General features: G+C 39.8%; 1 protein-coding gene across 1 annotated transcript; it reads left to right on the forward strand.

The window, feature by feature from the left end:
- The first annotated feature begins 384 nt into the window (after positions 1–384).
- On the forward strand, positions 385–16,630 carry LOC307219861 (DGAT1/2-independent enzyme synthesizing storage lipids-like). Its single transcript, XM_079983375.1, has 7 exons — positions 385–521; positions 10,373–10,748; positions 12,573–12,737; positions 14,273–14,463; positions 14,867–14,927; positions 15,403–15,542; positions 16,433–16,630. The coding sequence occupies exons 2-7, from the start codon at positions 10,469–10,471 to the stop codon at positions 16,535–16,537; spliced, it is 942 nt and encodes a 313-aa protein (XP_079839501.1). The 5' UTR covers positions 385–521; positions 10,373–10,468; the 3' UTR covers positions 16,538–16,630.
- Positions 16,631–16,836: the final 206 nt, after the last annotated feature.

Below are 16,836 nucleotides of genomic sequence, written 5' to 3' on the forward strand. Positions count from 1 at the left end.
AAGTGGTTTTAATGAGTTTTAATTAGCTTTAACTCTTCTTGAAGAGATTCATGAAGTGGCTAGTGAGGTTAAGATACATGTGCTTTTTATGTTTTCTGGTTCTGTTTGGCTTTTACAAGCCATGGATATTTGTTCTTAATGAGTCTATGACTGAATCACAAACAGAGTGTTGCGAGTACAATTCCTACCTTTATTACTTAGTCAAGAACTGATTTTCTGTGACCCAATATGCAATTGTACATTATGAATGTGATTATAGGTGTGACTCCATACTTCATGTTTGATTACAAATGGCCACGACTTCCCTGAAGCAGCCTCCCCACGTCTTCTCTCTTTTTCACAATGCTTGGTTTCTTCATAAAGATGGCACACCCACCACAGTCTCTTTAAACCTCCACAAAAAGGGACGTGTCTTCATAGTGGTGGAAATTAGCCTACAAAAAAGTAGCGCACCAGACAAGACTTTTGCTGCTCTCAGAGAGAGGTGACCAAAGTCAAGGCAATCTAGGCTTACCGGGAATGTAAGTAAAAGTTTTTGTTAATAGAATCATAAAGTGTAGAGTTGGAAGGGGCCCAACGGGTTGTCTAGTCAACCCCCTGCAATCTCAACAAATGATTCTTGCTTAGTTTTGCAAATGTGCTAGTAGTTGTGTTATTTGTCAGTTTCTGTGCATGGGTCAGCAAAGAGAGAGAGAAATGCTGTCTTGTCTGAATGTGTGTGTAAAAACCAGTTGTATGAAAATCTTAGCCTGTTTCTACATTGTCAGCTTAAAACACAGCTAGGATGTTTGCTACTTGCGGAGATGAAATTAAGCACTTACAGTTTTTCAGATATTATAACACTGAGAAGCAGAAAATTAATTCCTCCCTGTAACACAGCTATTATTGGAATCAAAACAGCTGTGGTTTAAAGCCCACATACCCTTATCAACCCCTTCATGGATCACTGCCTTGCCATGGCGAAGGGGCTTGAATAACTCAGAGAGGCTATGAGCTATGCCATGCAGGGCCACCCAAGATGGACAGGTCATAGTGGAGAGTTTTGACCAAACATGCTGTAATGGACTTAATTCCCCTCGGAAGAGAAAAAGTGTTTTCCATATATTAAAAAAGGAACAATTGGACTTGATCTGTCTATAAGAAACACATGTAATGAGGCTACATAGGAAAATACTTATCAATAAGAGATTGGGACAAGAGTTTATTTCATCTGACAAAGTTAAAAAAAGAGGAGTGGTGATATATGCAAAGGAGAGACTTTTACCGAAATTAATCTTCAAAGATGAGCAAGGAAGATATCTGGCAATTGAAATTCAACACCAAGGAGAGAAATTTTTGATAGTTGGAATTTATGCACCGAACGAGGGGAAATCTGAATTCTTTAAGAAGTTACATGAGACCCTACTGGACCATCTAGATTATAATCTGATTTTGATGGGGGACATGAATGGAGTAGTATCTACAAATATGGACAAGGCACAAAGACAGGTAGTCACCAAAGATGGTAGACTACCAAAAACTTTTTTTGAAATGACTGACAATATGGATTTGGTGGACATTTGGAGAATAAGGAACCCTTTGGGAAGAGAGGGAACCTTCTTTTCTGAAGCCAAGATGACATGGACTAGAATTGACCAAATATCATGATAAGTGAGAAATAAGGAAAATATAAATTTATTTTGGAGAATTGTTAGATTTTACCTAAATGAGCGGTGATAAATATTGTAAACAAGTGGGTAATTTGCTTGGAAAAAATCTTTTGCAACGATGTAAGTGGGAGCGGGAGATGAGAGGGAGTCCAAAGAAGAGATGAAATTATGTTATGATATAAGTAATTTTTATTTATGCATTTGTATTCAAAAATCTTAATAAATATGAAATTAAAAAAAAAAAAAGAATTGACCAAATATGGGTAACTAGAGGAACGGCACCAAAGATAAGGAAAGTGGAAATCTGCCCCAAAACTTGCTCCAACCACAATGCTGTAAGGATGGAGATGAAACAAATAGCAACTGGCTCCTTCAGATGGAGGATGAATGACACCTTATTCAGAGATCAAGAAGTTTACAAAAAGGCCCAAAAAACTTTGAGAGACTATTTTGAAATAAATATGAACACTGAGGTTGAAAAAAGAGTAATCTGGGACGCAAGTAAAGCCGTTATGAGAGGGTTTTTGATACAACAGAATGCTATAAAGAAAAGAAGTCAAAATGAGAAGAAAGACAAAATTTTAGAGAAAATAAAAGAAGGGGAGAAGAAATTGAGAGCAAAACCAAAGTCGCAGGAGATTTTGAGAGAAATAAAATTATATCAAACACAATATATGGAATTGATGAATCAAGAAATAGAATGGAAAATCAAACAAATGAGACAAAAGACATTTGAATCAGCGAATAAATGCGGGAAACTTTTGGCTTGGCAAATGAGAAAAAGACAAAAATTAAACACTATTACAAATCTAGAAGTGGAAGGAAAAAACATACATAACCCAACTGAGATCAGAAACTGTTTCCAGAAGTACTTTAAACAATTATACTCACAAGCGCCACAGAAAGAAATGGACATAGAACGATTTTTAAAGACAAATGGATTACAAAAAAATTCTCCAGAAAGTAAACTGATGTTGAACTATAAAATATCAGAACAGGAAGTAGAAGGTGCCATTCAAAATATGCAATTGGGCAAGTCTCCGGGACTGGATGGGCTGACCTCCAGGTACTACAAATCTTTGAAGAAGTGCTTATTACAACCTTTGAAGGAAGTCTGCAATGAAATTTTGGAAGGGAAAAGGGCGCCAGAGTTGTGGAAAGAGGCATATATCACACTTATACCAAAAACAGAGACTGAAAAGACTCAGCTTAAGAACTACCGCCCCATATCGTTATTAAATGTGGATTACAAAATTTTTGCTGACATTTTGGCTAAAAGATTGAAAAAAGTATTGATGAAAGAGATTCATAAAGACCAAGCGGGCTTTCTCCCGGGAAGACATTTGTCTGATAACTTGAGGAATATAATTGATATTTTGGAAAAATTAGAAGTGAATATAAACACTAAAGCAGTTTTTATATTTGTGGATACGGAGAAAGCTTTTGACAACATTTCTTGGAGTTTTATGAAAAAGAATCTACAGGGGATGGGGGTAGGGCAAGGTTTTGAAAATGGTATAGGTGCAATATATTCTGAACAGAAAGCAAAATTAATTGTAAATAATGTGGTTACAGAAGAATTTAAGATAGAAAAAGGGACACGACAGGGGTGCCCAATTTCCCCATTGCTTTTTATATCGGTTCTGGAGGTCCTGCTGAATATGATTAGAAGAGACCAGTTGGTTAAAGGTATACAGGTCGGAGCTAAACAGTACAAATTGAGAGCATTTGCAGATGACTTAGTTTTGACGTTACAGGAGCCAGAATCTAGTACTAAAAGGGTTTTAGACTTAATTCAAGAATTTGGTCAAGTGGCAGGATTTAAATTGAACAAGTTAAAACTAAGGTATTAGAGAAAAATTTAACATCAATTGAAAAAGAAAGGTTTCCGAACGAGACTGGTTTGACTGTGGTTAAGAAAGTGAAATATTTGGGGATTAATATGACAGCAAAAAATGTGAACTTATTTAAAGATAATTATGAAAAATGTTGGATGGAAGTGAAAAAAGATCTAGATATTTGGTCAAATTTGAAACTTTCCTTGTTGGGTCGAATTGCAGTTATAAAGATGAATGTATTACCTAGAATGTTGTTTTTGTTTCAAACATTGCAAATTGTGGACAAGATGGACTGTTTCAAGAAGTGGCAGAAAGTTATTTCTAGATTTGTCTGGCAGGGCAAGAAGCCCAGAATAAAATTTAAGATATTAACTGACGCAAAGGAAAGGGGTAGATTTGCCCTGCCAGACTTCAAACTCTATTATGAATCAGCAGCATTCTGCTGGTTGAAAGACTGGCTGCTTCTTGAGAACACAGACATTCTGGACTTAGAAGGATTTAATAATGCTTTTGGGTGGCATGCATATTTGTGGTACGACAAGGTTAAAGTACATAAAGCATTTAAAAACCATATTGTCAGGAAAGCATTGTTTAATGTTTGGATAAGATACAAAGACTTATTGGAAAATAAAACCCCAAGGTGGTTGTCACCAATGGAAGCGAAAGCTTTTAAAAGACTTAATATGGAGTCCAAATGGCCAAAATATTGGGAAATTTTGGAACAAGAGGGAGATAAATTGAAATTGCAGAGTTTTGAGAAACTAAAAAACAAAGTGCGAGACTGGCTTCATTATTATCAGATAATGGAGGCTTACAAATTGGACAAGAAAATTGGATTCCAGGTGGAAAAATCGAAATTAGAAACAGAATTGTTAGAACCCAAAACTAAGGTTTTGTCAAAGATGTATAACTTGCTGCTGAAATGGAACACTCAGGATGAAACGGTGAAGTCTGCTATGATTAAATGGGCACAGTCCCCATTAAATGGGGACATAATATTATGTCCAATATTATGTTGGACATAATATTATGTTTGCTGACTGGGAACAGTTATGGACCACCGGTATAAAATTTACGGCATGTAATGCCTTAAGAGAGAAAATTATGAAAATGATTTACAGGTGGTACATGACCCCAGTCAAGCTTGCAAAAATTTATCATATGCCCGATAATAAACGTTGGAAGTGTAAAGAGACTGAAGGTACATTCTTTCACCTTTGGTGGACATGCCCAAGGATTAAGGCTTTCTGGGAAATGATTTATAATGAAATGAAAAAGGTATTTAAATATACCTTCTTGAAGAAACCAGAGGCCTTTCTCCTGGGCATGGTTGGCCAATTGGTGCCAAAGAAGGACAGAACTTTTTTTATGTATGCAACAACAGCAGCAAGAATACTCATCGCAAAATATTGGAAGACACAAGATCTACCCACTCTGGAAGAATGGCAGATGAAGATGATGGACTATATGGGATTGGCAGAAATGACCGGCAGAATCCGAGACCAGGGAAAAGAGTCGGCGGAAGAAGATTGGAAAAAGTTTAAAGACTATTTGCAGAAATATTGTAAAATTAATGAATGTTAGAATGATGTTGGACAGAAATTAAGTGGTTTCCAGCTGTAATGCCTTAAGAGATATGGAAAATAAGGTTTTGAAATAAGCAAAAACTAATGGTGAGGATTTCCTGAATTAATAATTTGAATTGGAATATAAGAAAGGGAGGTATGAGGAGGTCCGGAAAATAAGTTAAAAGAAAATAAGTAAAGGGAAATTCTATGTGTTTTTTTAGTTGTATATATATATATATATATATATATATATATATTTGTATTTTTGTTGTTTCTTTTTTGTTGTTTTACAATGTATTATTCTGGAAAATTTCAATAAATATCTTATATAAAGAGAGTTTTGACCAAACATGATCCACCTGGAGCAGGAACCGGCAAGCCACTCCAGTATCCCTGCCAAGAAAACTCCATGGACAAAGACAACAGGCATATAAAATTTATGACGCTGGAAGATGAGCCCCTCAGGTCGGAAGGCGTCCAACATGCTACTGAGGAAGAGCGGAGGACAAGTACAAATAGATTCAGAGCTGATGAAGAGGCTGGGCCAAAGCCGAAAGGACGCTCAGTTGCGAATATGCCTCGAAGCGAAAGGAAAGTCCAAGGCTGTAAAGAAAAATATTGCATAGGAACCTGGAATGTAAGAACCATGAACCTTGGTAAGTTGGATGTGGTCAAAAATGAGATGGCAAGAATAAATATTGACATCCTGGGCACCAGTGAACTAAAATGGACAGGAATGGGCAAATTCAGTTCGGATGACCATCATATATACTACTGTGGGCAAGAATCCCGTAAAAGAAATGGAGTGGCCCTCATAGTCAACAAAAGAGAGAAAGAAAGTCAACATAGTCAACAAAAGAGAGAAACAAAAGCTGTACTAGGATGCAATCTAAAAAATGATAGAATAATCTCGATACGAATCCAAGGCAGACCTTTTAACATCACAGTAATCCAAGTTTATGCACCAACCACTGGTGCTGAAGAAACTGAAATTAACCAATTCTATGAAGACTTACAACACCTTATAGAAATGACACCAAAGAAGGATCTTCTCATTATAGGGGATTGGAATGCTAAAGTAGGGAGTCAAGAGATAAAAGGAACAACTGGCAAGTTTGGCCTTGGAGTTCAAAATGAAGCAGGGCAAAGGTTAATAGTTTTGCCAAGAGAACAAGCTGGTCATCACAAACACTCTTTTCCAACAACACAAGAGACAACTCTACACATGGACATCACCAGATGGGCAGCATCAAAATCAGATTGATTATATTCTCTGCAGCCAAAGATGGAGAAGCTCAGCAAAAACAAGACCTGGAGCTGACTATGGCTCAGATCATCAGCTTCTTATAGCAAAATTTAAGCTTAAACTGAAGAAAGTAGGAAAAACCACTGGGCCGGTAAGATACAATCTAAGTCTTTTTTTAAAAAAATATTTTTTATTAACAGGCCAATCACATCACATTGTTCAAATCACATTGGTTCCAAATTATACAGCCAAATTTTAAATTTTTGAGGGTACCCATATATCAAGCTTCGCACGAGTCCAAAATTCCGGATAAGTCCAGACATCACTCATTTTACTGCATTAATTAATCAGTTCTATCCAGTTCAATCCGGATAGTCCTTCATTACTTTCTTTCTCATCTTGTTGTAGTCATATATTCCTTTCTTTGCGATCTCTGATGATTCTCACAAGCAGACTGAAGGCTGGCGTCTCTGTGTGGGTTTTGTATTCTTCAAAAGCTATATCAGTCCAGGACAGCCTCTGTTTAACGCTTCCATAAACAAATTAATCTTCGGTCTGTCCTTTATTTTCCAGGCTAGCCAAGTAAATCAAATAGGTCAGAGGGCTCTGTCAGGTCAAACTTTCAATTCCAACACTCCTTCTCTTTCCAACATTCCTGATTCTCCTCCCCCATCCTTCTTTCTCCGGCAAGCCTGTCTTGGCGAGACGCCATTTTTTAACTGCGTCAAAAATTTTTTCCACTTTCTCACCGTTCATCTTCTCTCTTGTTGTAATTCATCCCCACACAGTTCTTAAAATCCTGCTTATGATTCTTAAAAAACGCAACAATCTTGTTTCTTTCTGGGGTGGAGGGTTATTTTATCACATCATATAAAGGGAGAAAAAGGGGTTTTCCTCCAACCCCCCCCCCCTTCGTTCTAAACATACAGTCTCTTAGTGGTGACACATCAAAAGATTTACTTATCCATCCGTCGCTCCCGGTCACAGAGATCCATTACTCAGCAGCCTTATCGTCGAGCTTTACTTGATATATGTGCTTCAGCTTCATTTCCAATCATATGTTTCCAATTATAATTCCGAGCTGAAGCAACCAGCACGCGCTAATTGGAATCGGCATCAGGAAGAGCTGACTTCACCAAGGGCTCGTGCCAAGTGTTCGGCACCCCCATCTCTCGGATCAGGGGGTGCATTGTGAACACCGCTGGCAAGACAGGGTCCCACCACATCCTGGGGGAAGGGAAGGCTGCCTACTTCCCATAGCAGCCCCTGAATTACCTCGTATGGGTCAGAGAGATGTTATTGTTGGCCATCTTCCAACGCGCCACCTGGTGGCCCCAAGATACAATCTAAGTCAAATCCCTTATGAATACACAGTGGAAGTGAGGAACAGGTTTAAGGATTTAGATTTGGTGGACAGAGTCCCTGAAGAACTATGGATGGAGGCTTATAACATTATACAGGAGGCAGCAACTAAAACCATCCCAATGAAAAGGAAATGCAAGAAAGCAAAGTGGCTGTCCAACGAGGCCTTACAAATAGCGGGGGAGAGAAGGCAAGCAAAATGCGAGGGAGATAGTGAAAAATACAGGAAATTGAATGCAGATTTCCAAAAAATAGCAAGGAGAGACAAGAAGGCCTTCTTAAATGAGCAATGCAAAGAAATAGAGGAAAACAATAGAATGGGAAAAACCAGAGATCTGTTCAAGAAAATTGGAGATATGAAAGGAACATTTTGTACAAAGATTACCATAATAAAAGACAAAAGTGGAAAGGACCTAACAGAAGCAGAAGACATCAAGAAGAGGTGGCAAGAATACACAGAGGAACTATACCAGAAAGAAATGGATGTCTCGTATACCCTAGGTGGTGTGGTTGTTGACCTTGAGCCAGACATCCTGGAGAGTGAAGTCAAATGGGCCTTCGAAAGCACAGCTAATAACAAGGCTAGTGGAAGTGATGATATTCCAGCTGAACTATTTAAAATTTTAAAAGATGATGCTGTTAAGGTGCTACACTCAATATGCCAGCAAATTTGGAAAACTCAGCAGTGGCCAGAGGATTGGAGAAGATCAGTCTACATCCCAATCCCAAAGAAGGGCAGTGCCAAAGAATGCTCCAACTACTGCACAATTGCACTCATTTCACACGCTAGCAAGGTTATGCTTAAAATTCTACAAGGCAGGCTCAAGCAGTATGTGGACCGAGAACTCCCAGAAGTGCAAGCTGGATTTAGAAGGGGCAGAGGAACAAGAGACCAAATTGCAAACATGCGCTGGATTATGGAGAAATCTAGAGAGTTCCAGAAAGACATCTACTTCTGCTTCATTGACTATGCAAAAGCCTTTGATGTGTCAACCACAGCAAACTATGGCAAGTTCTTAAAGAAATGGAAGTGCCTGATCACCTCATCTGTCTCCTGATAAATCTCTATGTGGGACAAGAAGCTACAGTTAGAACTGGATATGGAACAACTGATTGGTTCCAAATTGGGAAAGGAGTACGGCAAGGCTGTATATTGTCTCCCTGGTTATTTAACTTATATGCAGAATTCATCATGCGAAAGGCTGGACTGGATGAATCCTAAGCCGGAATTAAGATCGCCGGAAGAAATATCAACAACCTCAGATATGCAGATGACACAACCTTGATGGCAGAAAATGAGGAGGAATTAAAGAACCTTTTAATGAGGGTGAAAGAGGAGAGCGCAAAATATGGTCTGAAGCTCAACATCAAAAAACCTAAGATTATGGCCACTGGGCCCATCACCTCTTGGCAAATAGAAGAGGAAGAAATGGAAGCAGTGAGAGATTTTACTTTCTTGGGCTCCATGATCACTGCAGATGGTGACAGCAGCCATGAAATTAAAAGATGCCTGGTCCTTGGTAGAAAGGCGATGGCAAACCTAGACAGCATCATAAAAAGCAGAGACATCACCTTGCCAACAAAGGTTAAAGCCATGGTTTTCCCAGTAGTGATGTATGGAAGTGAGAGCTGGACCATAAAGAAGGCTGATCACCAAAGAATTTTGTCTCTTTTCCCATACTTTTTTGTTGAAAGATGTAGTGGAGATAGAGTAAAATAAAAATTCAACTATGTAAAGGTCTGTTTTCGGATGACTTAGTAATTTGTAAACATAAATGCAATGGTTGTGTATTGTGGCATGGTCCCCAATAATCCAACCGGAAAGAAGTTCTAGAGACAGTAATAACAGGTTTGGCCTTCGGCATCTGTTCTTCTCTGGCAGCAATGATGCTATTCCATTTCACATCCCCAGAAAGAGGCACTTTGCAGTGAATTCCAAAATGCTGCCACCCATCAGCTCACTATTTCCCCCACCCTCCCTCTTGTTCGGTGTTGTGTTCGCTCCACATAATTTGAGTCAAGTGGATAGCCTCAGTACAAGAAACAACTGTGTAGCAGAGATCACTTTTACTTTGGGGGCACAAAGACACACACTGTCTCTGCTACAAGAAGTCTTCACTCTCTGAGCCCAGAGAGCGTTTCAACATATAAAGTTTTTGCTGAGGAAAAGTGCACACAGAAAGTGCAAAGTCCACTTGCTCAAAAAAGTCCTGCAACTGCCAGAGTTCCCTCTGTGTAGACGTCTTGCAATGTGTCTAACTTCCATCAGATAAGCTCTTCACAAATCCGACACATTTTCCCCAGATCATTCCAACAGTATCCATGTCTCCAATGCCCCACAACAGTGAATGCTGAAACTTGAGTTCTTTATCTATCCTGGGGTATGTGTTAGTTTGCCCAGCAACACAAAGAAGACAGTCACAAGATGTATGCAGCTGCACTTTTAGGGGGTGGGGAACCATTTCTGCTGACTCAAAGAGAAGTGACCCTTTCTCACTTTCCTTAATACTTCAGCAGTGGACTGAAACCAGCTTGCTTTACAAGAAATAAATGGAGTCATACACTTGGCATTTTGCATCTACTTGTATCTACTTGGCAAGTTACAGTGGGGAAAACTAGGAAAATATTACATAGCAGGAGATTTCATGTAATCATGAACACTTCTGGAATGGCACTTCAAACTGATATACTGCATTTTCTGTTTTCCAGGTAAACAGTCGTTGAAAATACCATCAAAACCAAAGAAGATTTAACTGGATTTCTTTCCTTCCTCGGCATACACGTGGGGCTTCATATCAGGAAACCATGAGCTGCTTTACTCAAATACTGGGAAACTGGATTAGTTTTCCTTACTTGGAAGAATACCTGAGCTCAGTGGCTCACTCTTGGTGGTTGCGTATGCTTCTGATTTTGCCTTGTTCAATCGTTATAATGACGTATTTGTTTGTCTGTGCAATCTCATTTTTACTATATGTCTACAAGAAGAGGAATAACCAGCAAGAAACTGATTTTGATACCAAATTTTGGAAAAAGCCAAAGCAAATTACGTTTCAAGTTTTAGATATATTTGGAAAGATATGGCATGGTGAGTAAATGTTTCTTTCATACCAATAATTCAGCTCCAATACTTTCATAGGACTGAGCATCAGAATTTCAGACTTGAGGCCCTGGAACAATAGTTACCATTACAGTTTTAACTGTGTGGTGGGTACACAGCGAATTTAATGAGTATATCATCGTGTAGTGAGACTTTGAGGGTGCAATTTTCTTGAGCATCACTAGGTAACCCTGAAGCATAAACTCTGGACACAAACCATGGAATTTGTCAGCAAAGGATGTGGTGATGGCTGCTAATTTGGATGGACACTGTGAGAAACAGGATGGTGGAATACAGAGAGCTTTGGCTTGATCAAGAGGATCCATCTTATGTTCCCATTGCATCCCAGAGTGTAATGTTGCTTTAGATGTTGGAGCATGAATCAGAAACACATTACTAAAACCAAGCTTGGGTCATAAGGATGAAACCCTCTGGCTACTTATGACATGGTCAAGGTGCATCTGTCTGGGAAATTGTTTTTTCACATTGTATAAGGTGATTCAGAGAATGGCCTGAAGATGCCTGAAATTAGAGCTCTTAGGGATGGGAAAAGAATGTGCAACACTCTGCAAGGAAGGGTAATGCTGTTCTTCAAATAAAAAAGGCTCAGGAAAATATAGTATTATAACCCATATGAAAGTCAGGGGCATCTTAACCATTGGCACTAGGGGTGCATGGCACCCGGGCGCCGGGCTCACAGGGGTGCCAGGCTGAGAGTCCAGGGCTGAGCGTTGGAGTCTAGGGAAGAGCCGCCGACAGCCGAGTGGAGCAGAGCGCATCAGAGTTTGTCTTCTGCAGGCGGCTCTTCCCCGGACTCTAACGCTCAATCCCAAACTCGCACCAACTTGCCCGCAGCAGAAGAGCCTGTCGGCTCTTGCCCCAGCTGCATGGCAGCTAACTGTTTCAGTGCCATGCCCGGAGCACCATGTAACGTTGTGGGTGCTGCACGATGCATCCTGTTGCATGTGCTGAGCTGTGAGTTCCTTTGCTGGCTTTTCCGCTGTCATCACACGCTCCCAGCACCACTCAACGTGACGTCCCAGCGCAGAACAATGGGGAATGGAAGTGGCAGCAGAGGAAACATCTCTGGACAGGATCCGCCACGTGCCAACAGTGCCGACAGCAGCAACAAATCCGATGAATAGGAGCGAATGGATCCCAGTTGAAGCAGTTAGCCGCCATGCAGCGGGCGGTGTGGAGGCAGCAGGCAGACTGGGCTGCCTGATATCTTGTTCCCCCCTAGCATGGGACCCGCACCCACGTTCGTACGCCCCTGTGTGTTGGGCGCTGGAACCCCCGTTAGTTGGCACTGCGAGTCACTGCGTCTGCAACCATTCTAAAGATAAACAACTATCTCCTAAAAAAAAGTCAACAACTTTGGGGTCCCCCCTTAAAAAAAGGTCGACAACTCTGGGCAACCTAGGGGTGCCAGGCGGATCTTTACACTCCGGCAACGCATATGCTTAAGACGCCCCTGATGAAAGTTTCAAGGAGATTGAAACAGCAAGTCACAGTTTTAGCGCACTCAAAGCCTAGGCAATTTTTTTTCCACCTACGCCCAAAATTAAGCAAGGAATGAAGATTCCAGCAGAGGAGAAATATCATTTATTATGTGAGCACAACAGAAAAAGTTCTGGCCCATGTGGATGACAACCTAGTATCCAGAATGCTGCAACATATAGGAGAGCTTTTTAACTGATCTTAAATTTCAGTTTTCTGAACCACAGTGTTTTCTTCCAATAAAAGATTGCAATATTCCATTTATTTTTCAACAAAATAACATTTATTTATTGCATTTTATATTATTTCCAGGTTATGAAGTTTTTGGCATGGAACATCTCCCTAAAGGACCAGTGCTTATTATCTTTTATCACCCAGTTTGTACTATTGACTATTTCTTCCTTATCGCTAAACTTTTCAAGGAGACAGGGAGAGAGTGCTTTTCAGTATGTGATCATAGCATATATCGGTTTCCAGGTAAGTTATTAAATTTAACCCATGCTTTTTTTCTTAAAATATGTGAAATATGATATAAAATAAAGCTATAAGATATAAAACAATGCTATAAAATATAAAACAGTGTATCAGGCAAGCAGGTGAAAAACAACACATGAAATAAGTTGGAAACTGCAGGCTTGCTTTTAACCATTGACAACATCAACCTCTTCTCCCAATAATGTTTCAGGCATCGTATTTGAATCAGGCTATGTTTCCAATACAGCATGTCAACCTGGGTCTTTTGGCCCTTGATCACAGATTGCAGGAAAACCTGACCTGACCTCAAAACAGCTATGAGAGTGCTTCTTCTTCTTCTTCTTTCATTCTAGTGATTGCAAGACAATTCCTTTGCTTCCATGCAGAAATTTCATGCTTTCTTGTACAACTTGTCTACATTCTTCCTCAGGGATCTAAGAACTGAAGGAATCTGGATAATGTGTCATCTGATTTCTATGCTGTAACTGCAGGCTCTCATATAATAATTGCTGCTAACTTTAATACTAGAATAGGACAAGGTTTAGGAAAATGCGTCTCTGAGTTTATGATTTCCTCAAGTACAAAGAGTTTTGCAAAATTCAATCATTAGTAAAGATGGCTATTCATTACTGGAAAGAACAACACAAAGAATGGGATTCTGCTTGGGAGCATCTGCACTAGCAAACCACCTGTGCAAAATCCTCTGTGGCAGCTGGGATGGGGTGGGAGCTACAGCTAAGGAAAAGGGCAGAAGCCCAAGTGAAGCCCCAAAGACATGTCCGTGGCTTTCATAGCAAGTCCAACCAATCACCAAATCTGCACACAGATCCCAGAAAACATGGCCCCACCCAAACACATGGCCAATCAAGCACTCCCACACACAGCTTTTATGCCCCCATGTGACACTGCAGTCAAACACATGTGGCACCCTTGCTGTAGTGTTCATGGCCCTCCACTGCCTCTCCCCCCACATCATCTTCCTCTGATGACACCACAGAAAGCTCATGAAAGGAAGGAAGGAAGGAAGGAGCCCAAAGTGTCTCTTTGGGGGTATTCCACTGGTTAATTAATGCAGCATATATTCTCCACCCATATATCTGTAGATGAATCTCTGCTGTTTTGCACCAGCATAGCCTCCTCTGTGCCATGTGTGTATCTCTCTCTGTGTGTGTATGTACTATATCCAAAAGCTCTGCAGCCTAAAGGGATTGAAGTTTTGGGTGGTGAGGCAAGCACTATGAACTGTATTTTTATCATAATGCAAACTTGAATGTACTACAGACTTGACTTGAGGAACACATGTCTAAAATGTGGCCACCTCAGCACTCAACCCCACTCAATGTGCTTTCCAAAAAAAAGCCTACTGTTAGAACATCTGAGAAAAAGAGGAATTAGCAGAAAGTCCCCCTCCATGAAATCCTAATTGAAATGCATTGGCAGAGAGCTATGCTTGTGATCCATAATAGTGCAATATCTTTGGAACAATGACACTTGTATTGTATCCACACTCTTCTTCTATTTGGGTATTATTTTGTCAGGGTGGAAGACGGCCTTAGATGCGGCCGGGTTGAAAGATTTCAGTAAAGCTGAATGTGTGGAAATTTTGAAGAAAGGCCATTCACTGGGCATTTCCCCTGGCGGAGGTAGAGAAGGAAACTTCAGTACTGACTACAACATAATATGGGGTAACCGCACAGGTTTCGCTCGGATAGCTTTGGAGGCAAAAGTGGTGAGTGATCTTTGTGCAATTTGCATTGCCTTCAGGATTATCCTAGATAAGACGTAATCTGTTGATATCCTTGATCTAGCATCCTAAGTAGTTGAGGATGGCAAATCCCCTCTTTGGGGGTCAAATGATATCTGTATTTCCCACCACTGCTCTTTTTTGTTTTAAAGCTATTAAAATCAATTAAATGTAAAAAGAAAAATAGCTTTTTTCCTCTTCAATTCTTGAAAATCTGGGGGACAGCATGTGCAATTTGAAGTCAATTACATCAGGCTTGTCGTTGCAATACCAGATGCGGAGCATTATTCCTAGTCCTTAACCAAAATTAAGGTGGAGCAGGTGGAGTGAAGAAATTCTCCTGTTCTCAGCTACCTTTTGATTTTGATTTTTGATTTTATTCTTTTAGCCCATCATCCCTATATTTACACAAAACATTTGTGAAGCATACAGGAATATTGGAAAGTCAAGTGAGTACTTTGGTTGATCAAGAAATCTGCTTTCAGGCAATAAACATTTTATTATAATATACATTTTTTTAGAAACAGAATATCTTTTTACTACTTTCTAGTAGAGTTTATTCAGTGTACACTGATCTGCAAAAGTTGTGCTGCCTGTCTCAGGACTGAGTGAACATGCCCTTGCTTAGTTTTTTATTAGATTTAAAAGATAGCTATAATCTATAACAGTGGTAGGAACCCCAACATGGAGGGGAACTGAGCAGGAAAAAAACCATATTCTGCAGTCTATTTTACAACTTATGACCTTGATTTTTAAAGAGCAGAGAAGAGCTGACAGAATATGCTGCTTTTTCTTTTCCAAAGGACTCATACGCTTCCTCTCTGGGATGGATTGACTGGAATTGCTAAAAACTCAGAATGCCAACTAATTTCAAATTTGATATGGGATCGCTTTCTTACAGACTCTTTTCCCTTTCATACATAGGGCTGACAAGATGGTTATATGAGAAAACACGATTTTTCTACCTTCCCGTATATGGAGGATTTCCAGTGAAACTGAGGACATATATTGGAGAACCCATCCCATATGATCCAAATATAACAGCTGCAGAGCTGGCTGAAAAAGTAAGTTAACTCTACACCTGGAAGTAAAAAAGCAGGATTCCCCCCCCCCGTTGGTTTCTCTTTTTCAGTTCTATAAAATGGTTTCTGCCTACTGACTTGCTCATTCTATATGACCAGAGATCGGGTTCATTATATAGACTTTTGTGCATTATGTTCATCACTCAGCTTTCCCTCTCCGGAACTTGTTGAGACCACGAAAAACCTATGCATTTTATGTAGTGCTGCACAAAGATCTGCTCATGCAATAGGACTTCTTCTGCCCACCATATGCCCCAGAATCTGCCCCAGAGGCTTCCTCCAAGCCCCCTCCCCAGTGGGGGACCCAGTAAGCACTGTACGCTCCTAATCCTCAATAAAACTATTACTGAAGAACTTCTGATGTTCATTTGATTTATTGCAACTCTGTACGTGAATGTGACTCCATTCTACTCTACTATTTTACCCATGCCCTGCTGTGCTGTTTTCAGGCAAGGAACCAGGAGGTGACTGTTTTTTCTCACTAGCGCTGTCAGCCATTGCCATTCTAAGAAAACGAGGGAGGTGTTCATAGTGAGTTCAGGCACCTCTTTTTCTGGAAAAATAGTACTGAGCATAGTGAAATATAACTCAGTAGCATTTCTGCCGTTTTCCTCACATAGCTGGAGGTAAGAACCATGCAGGAAAACTAATACGTACCAAGAAGCCCAAGGCACTTATGTTTGGTTGTATCTCTGCCATTCTCATACAGTGCTCTTGGTAAAAAAAAACCCCTGTAACTGGAAAAAAATGGGATTCTTTATTCTAATGGTTCTGATCCCTTTAGCTTTTTCCTCACAGATATGAATAACTGTGAATATCCATTTTGCAATATATTGATATAATACAATATTCCTTTGTTCTTCTTTCAACAGACAAAGACTGCAATTGAAAATCTTCGGGATAAACATCAAAAAAGGCCAGGAAATATATTAAGAGCTCTTTCAGAACGATTTGATAAACATTACAAAGCTGACTAGTCCATATAAAGCAGTTGTAATGTTTATGATCATGCATCTGTAATAGAAAACTTTCATTATTATGTAATTAAAGTCAAGTTAAGATACACAGAATTGTGCTGGATTGTATATTAATTATTGTGAAGGGTCATTAGCTCATTAGCTCAGCCCTTGGTGTACATGCTGAAGAGCCTAAGTGCCTTCTTGTCCTATCCTGCAAAACTCCCAGAATCCCCCTTTTGGAGACTTTCATCAAAGAGTGTAACAGGAAGGCGAGTGTTTAATTGAACCTTGAAATAATGCTATATCTGAAAGAGTAA

The sequence above is a fragment of the Podarcis cretensis genome, assembly GCF_951804945.1.
Source record: "Podarcis cretensis genome assembly, chromosome: 7".
NCBI classification, from domain to species: domain Eukaryota; kingdom Metazoa; phylum Chordata; class Lepidosauria; order Squamata; family Lacertidae; genus Podarcis; species Podarcis cretensis.

Excerpts from the sequence above, each read along its gene's own strand:
- LOC307219861 (XM_079983375.1), top strand. The coding sequence starts at position 10,469 with ATGAGCTGCTTTACTCAAATACTGGGAAACTGGATTAGTTTTCCTTAC. Across the intron at positions 14,928-15,402 it reads CAGGAATATTGGAAAGTCAA|GGCTGACAAGATGGTTATAT; the intron begins GTGAGTACTTTG and ends TTTCATACATAG. Across the intron at positions 15,543-16,432 it reads CTGCAGAGCTGGCTGAAAAA|ACAAAGACTGCAATTGAAAA; the intron begins GTAAGTTAACTC and ends TTCTTTCAACAG.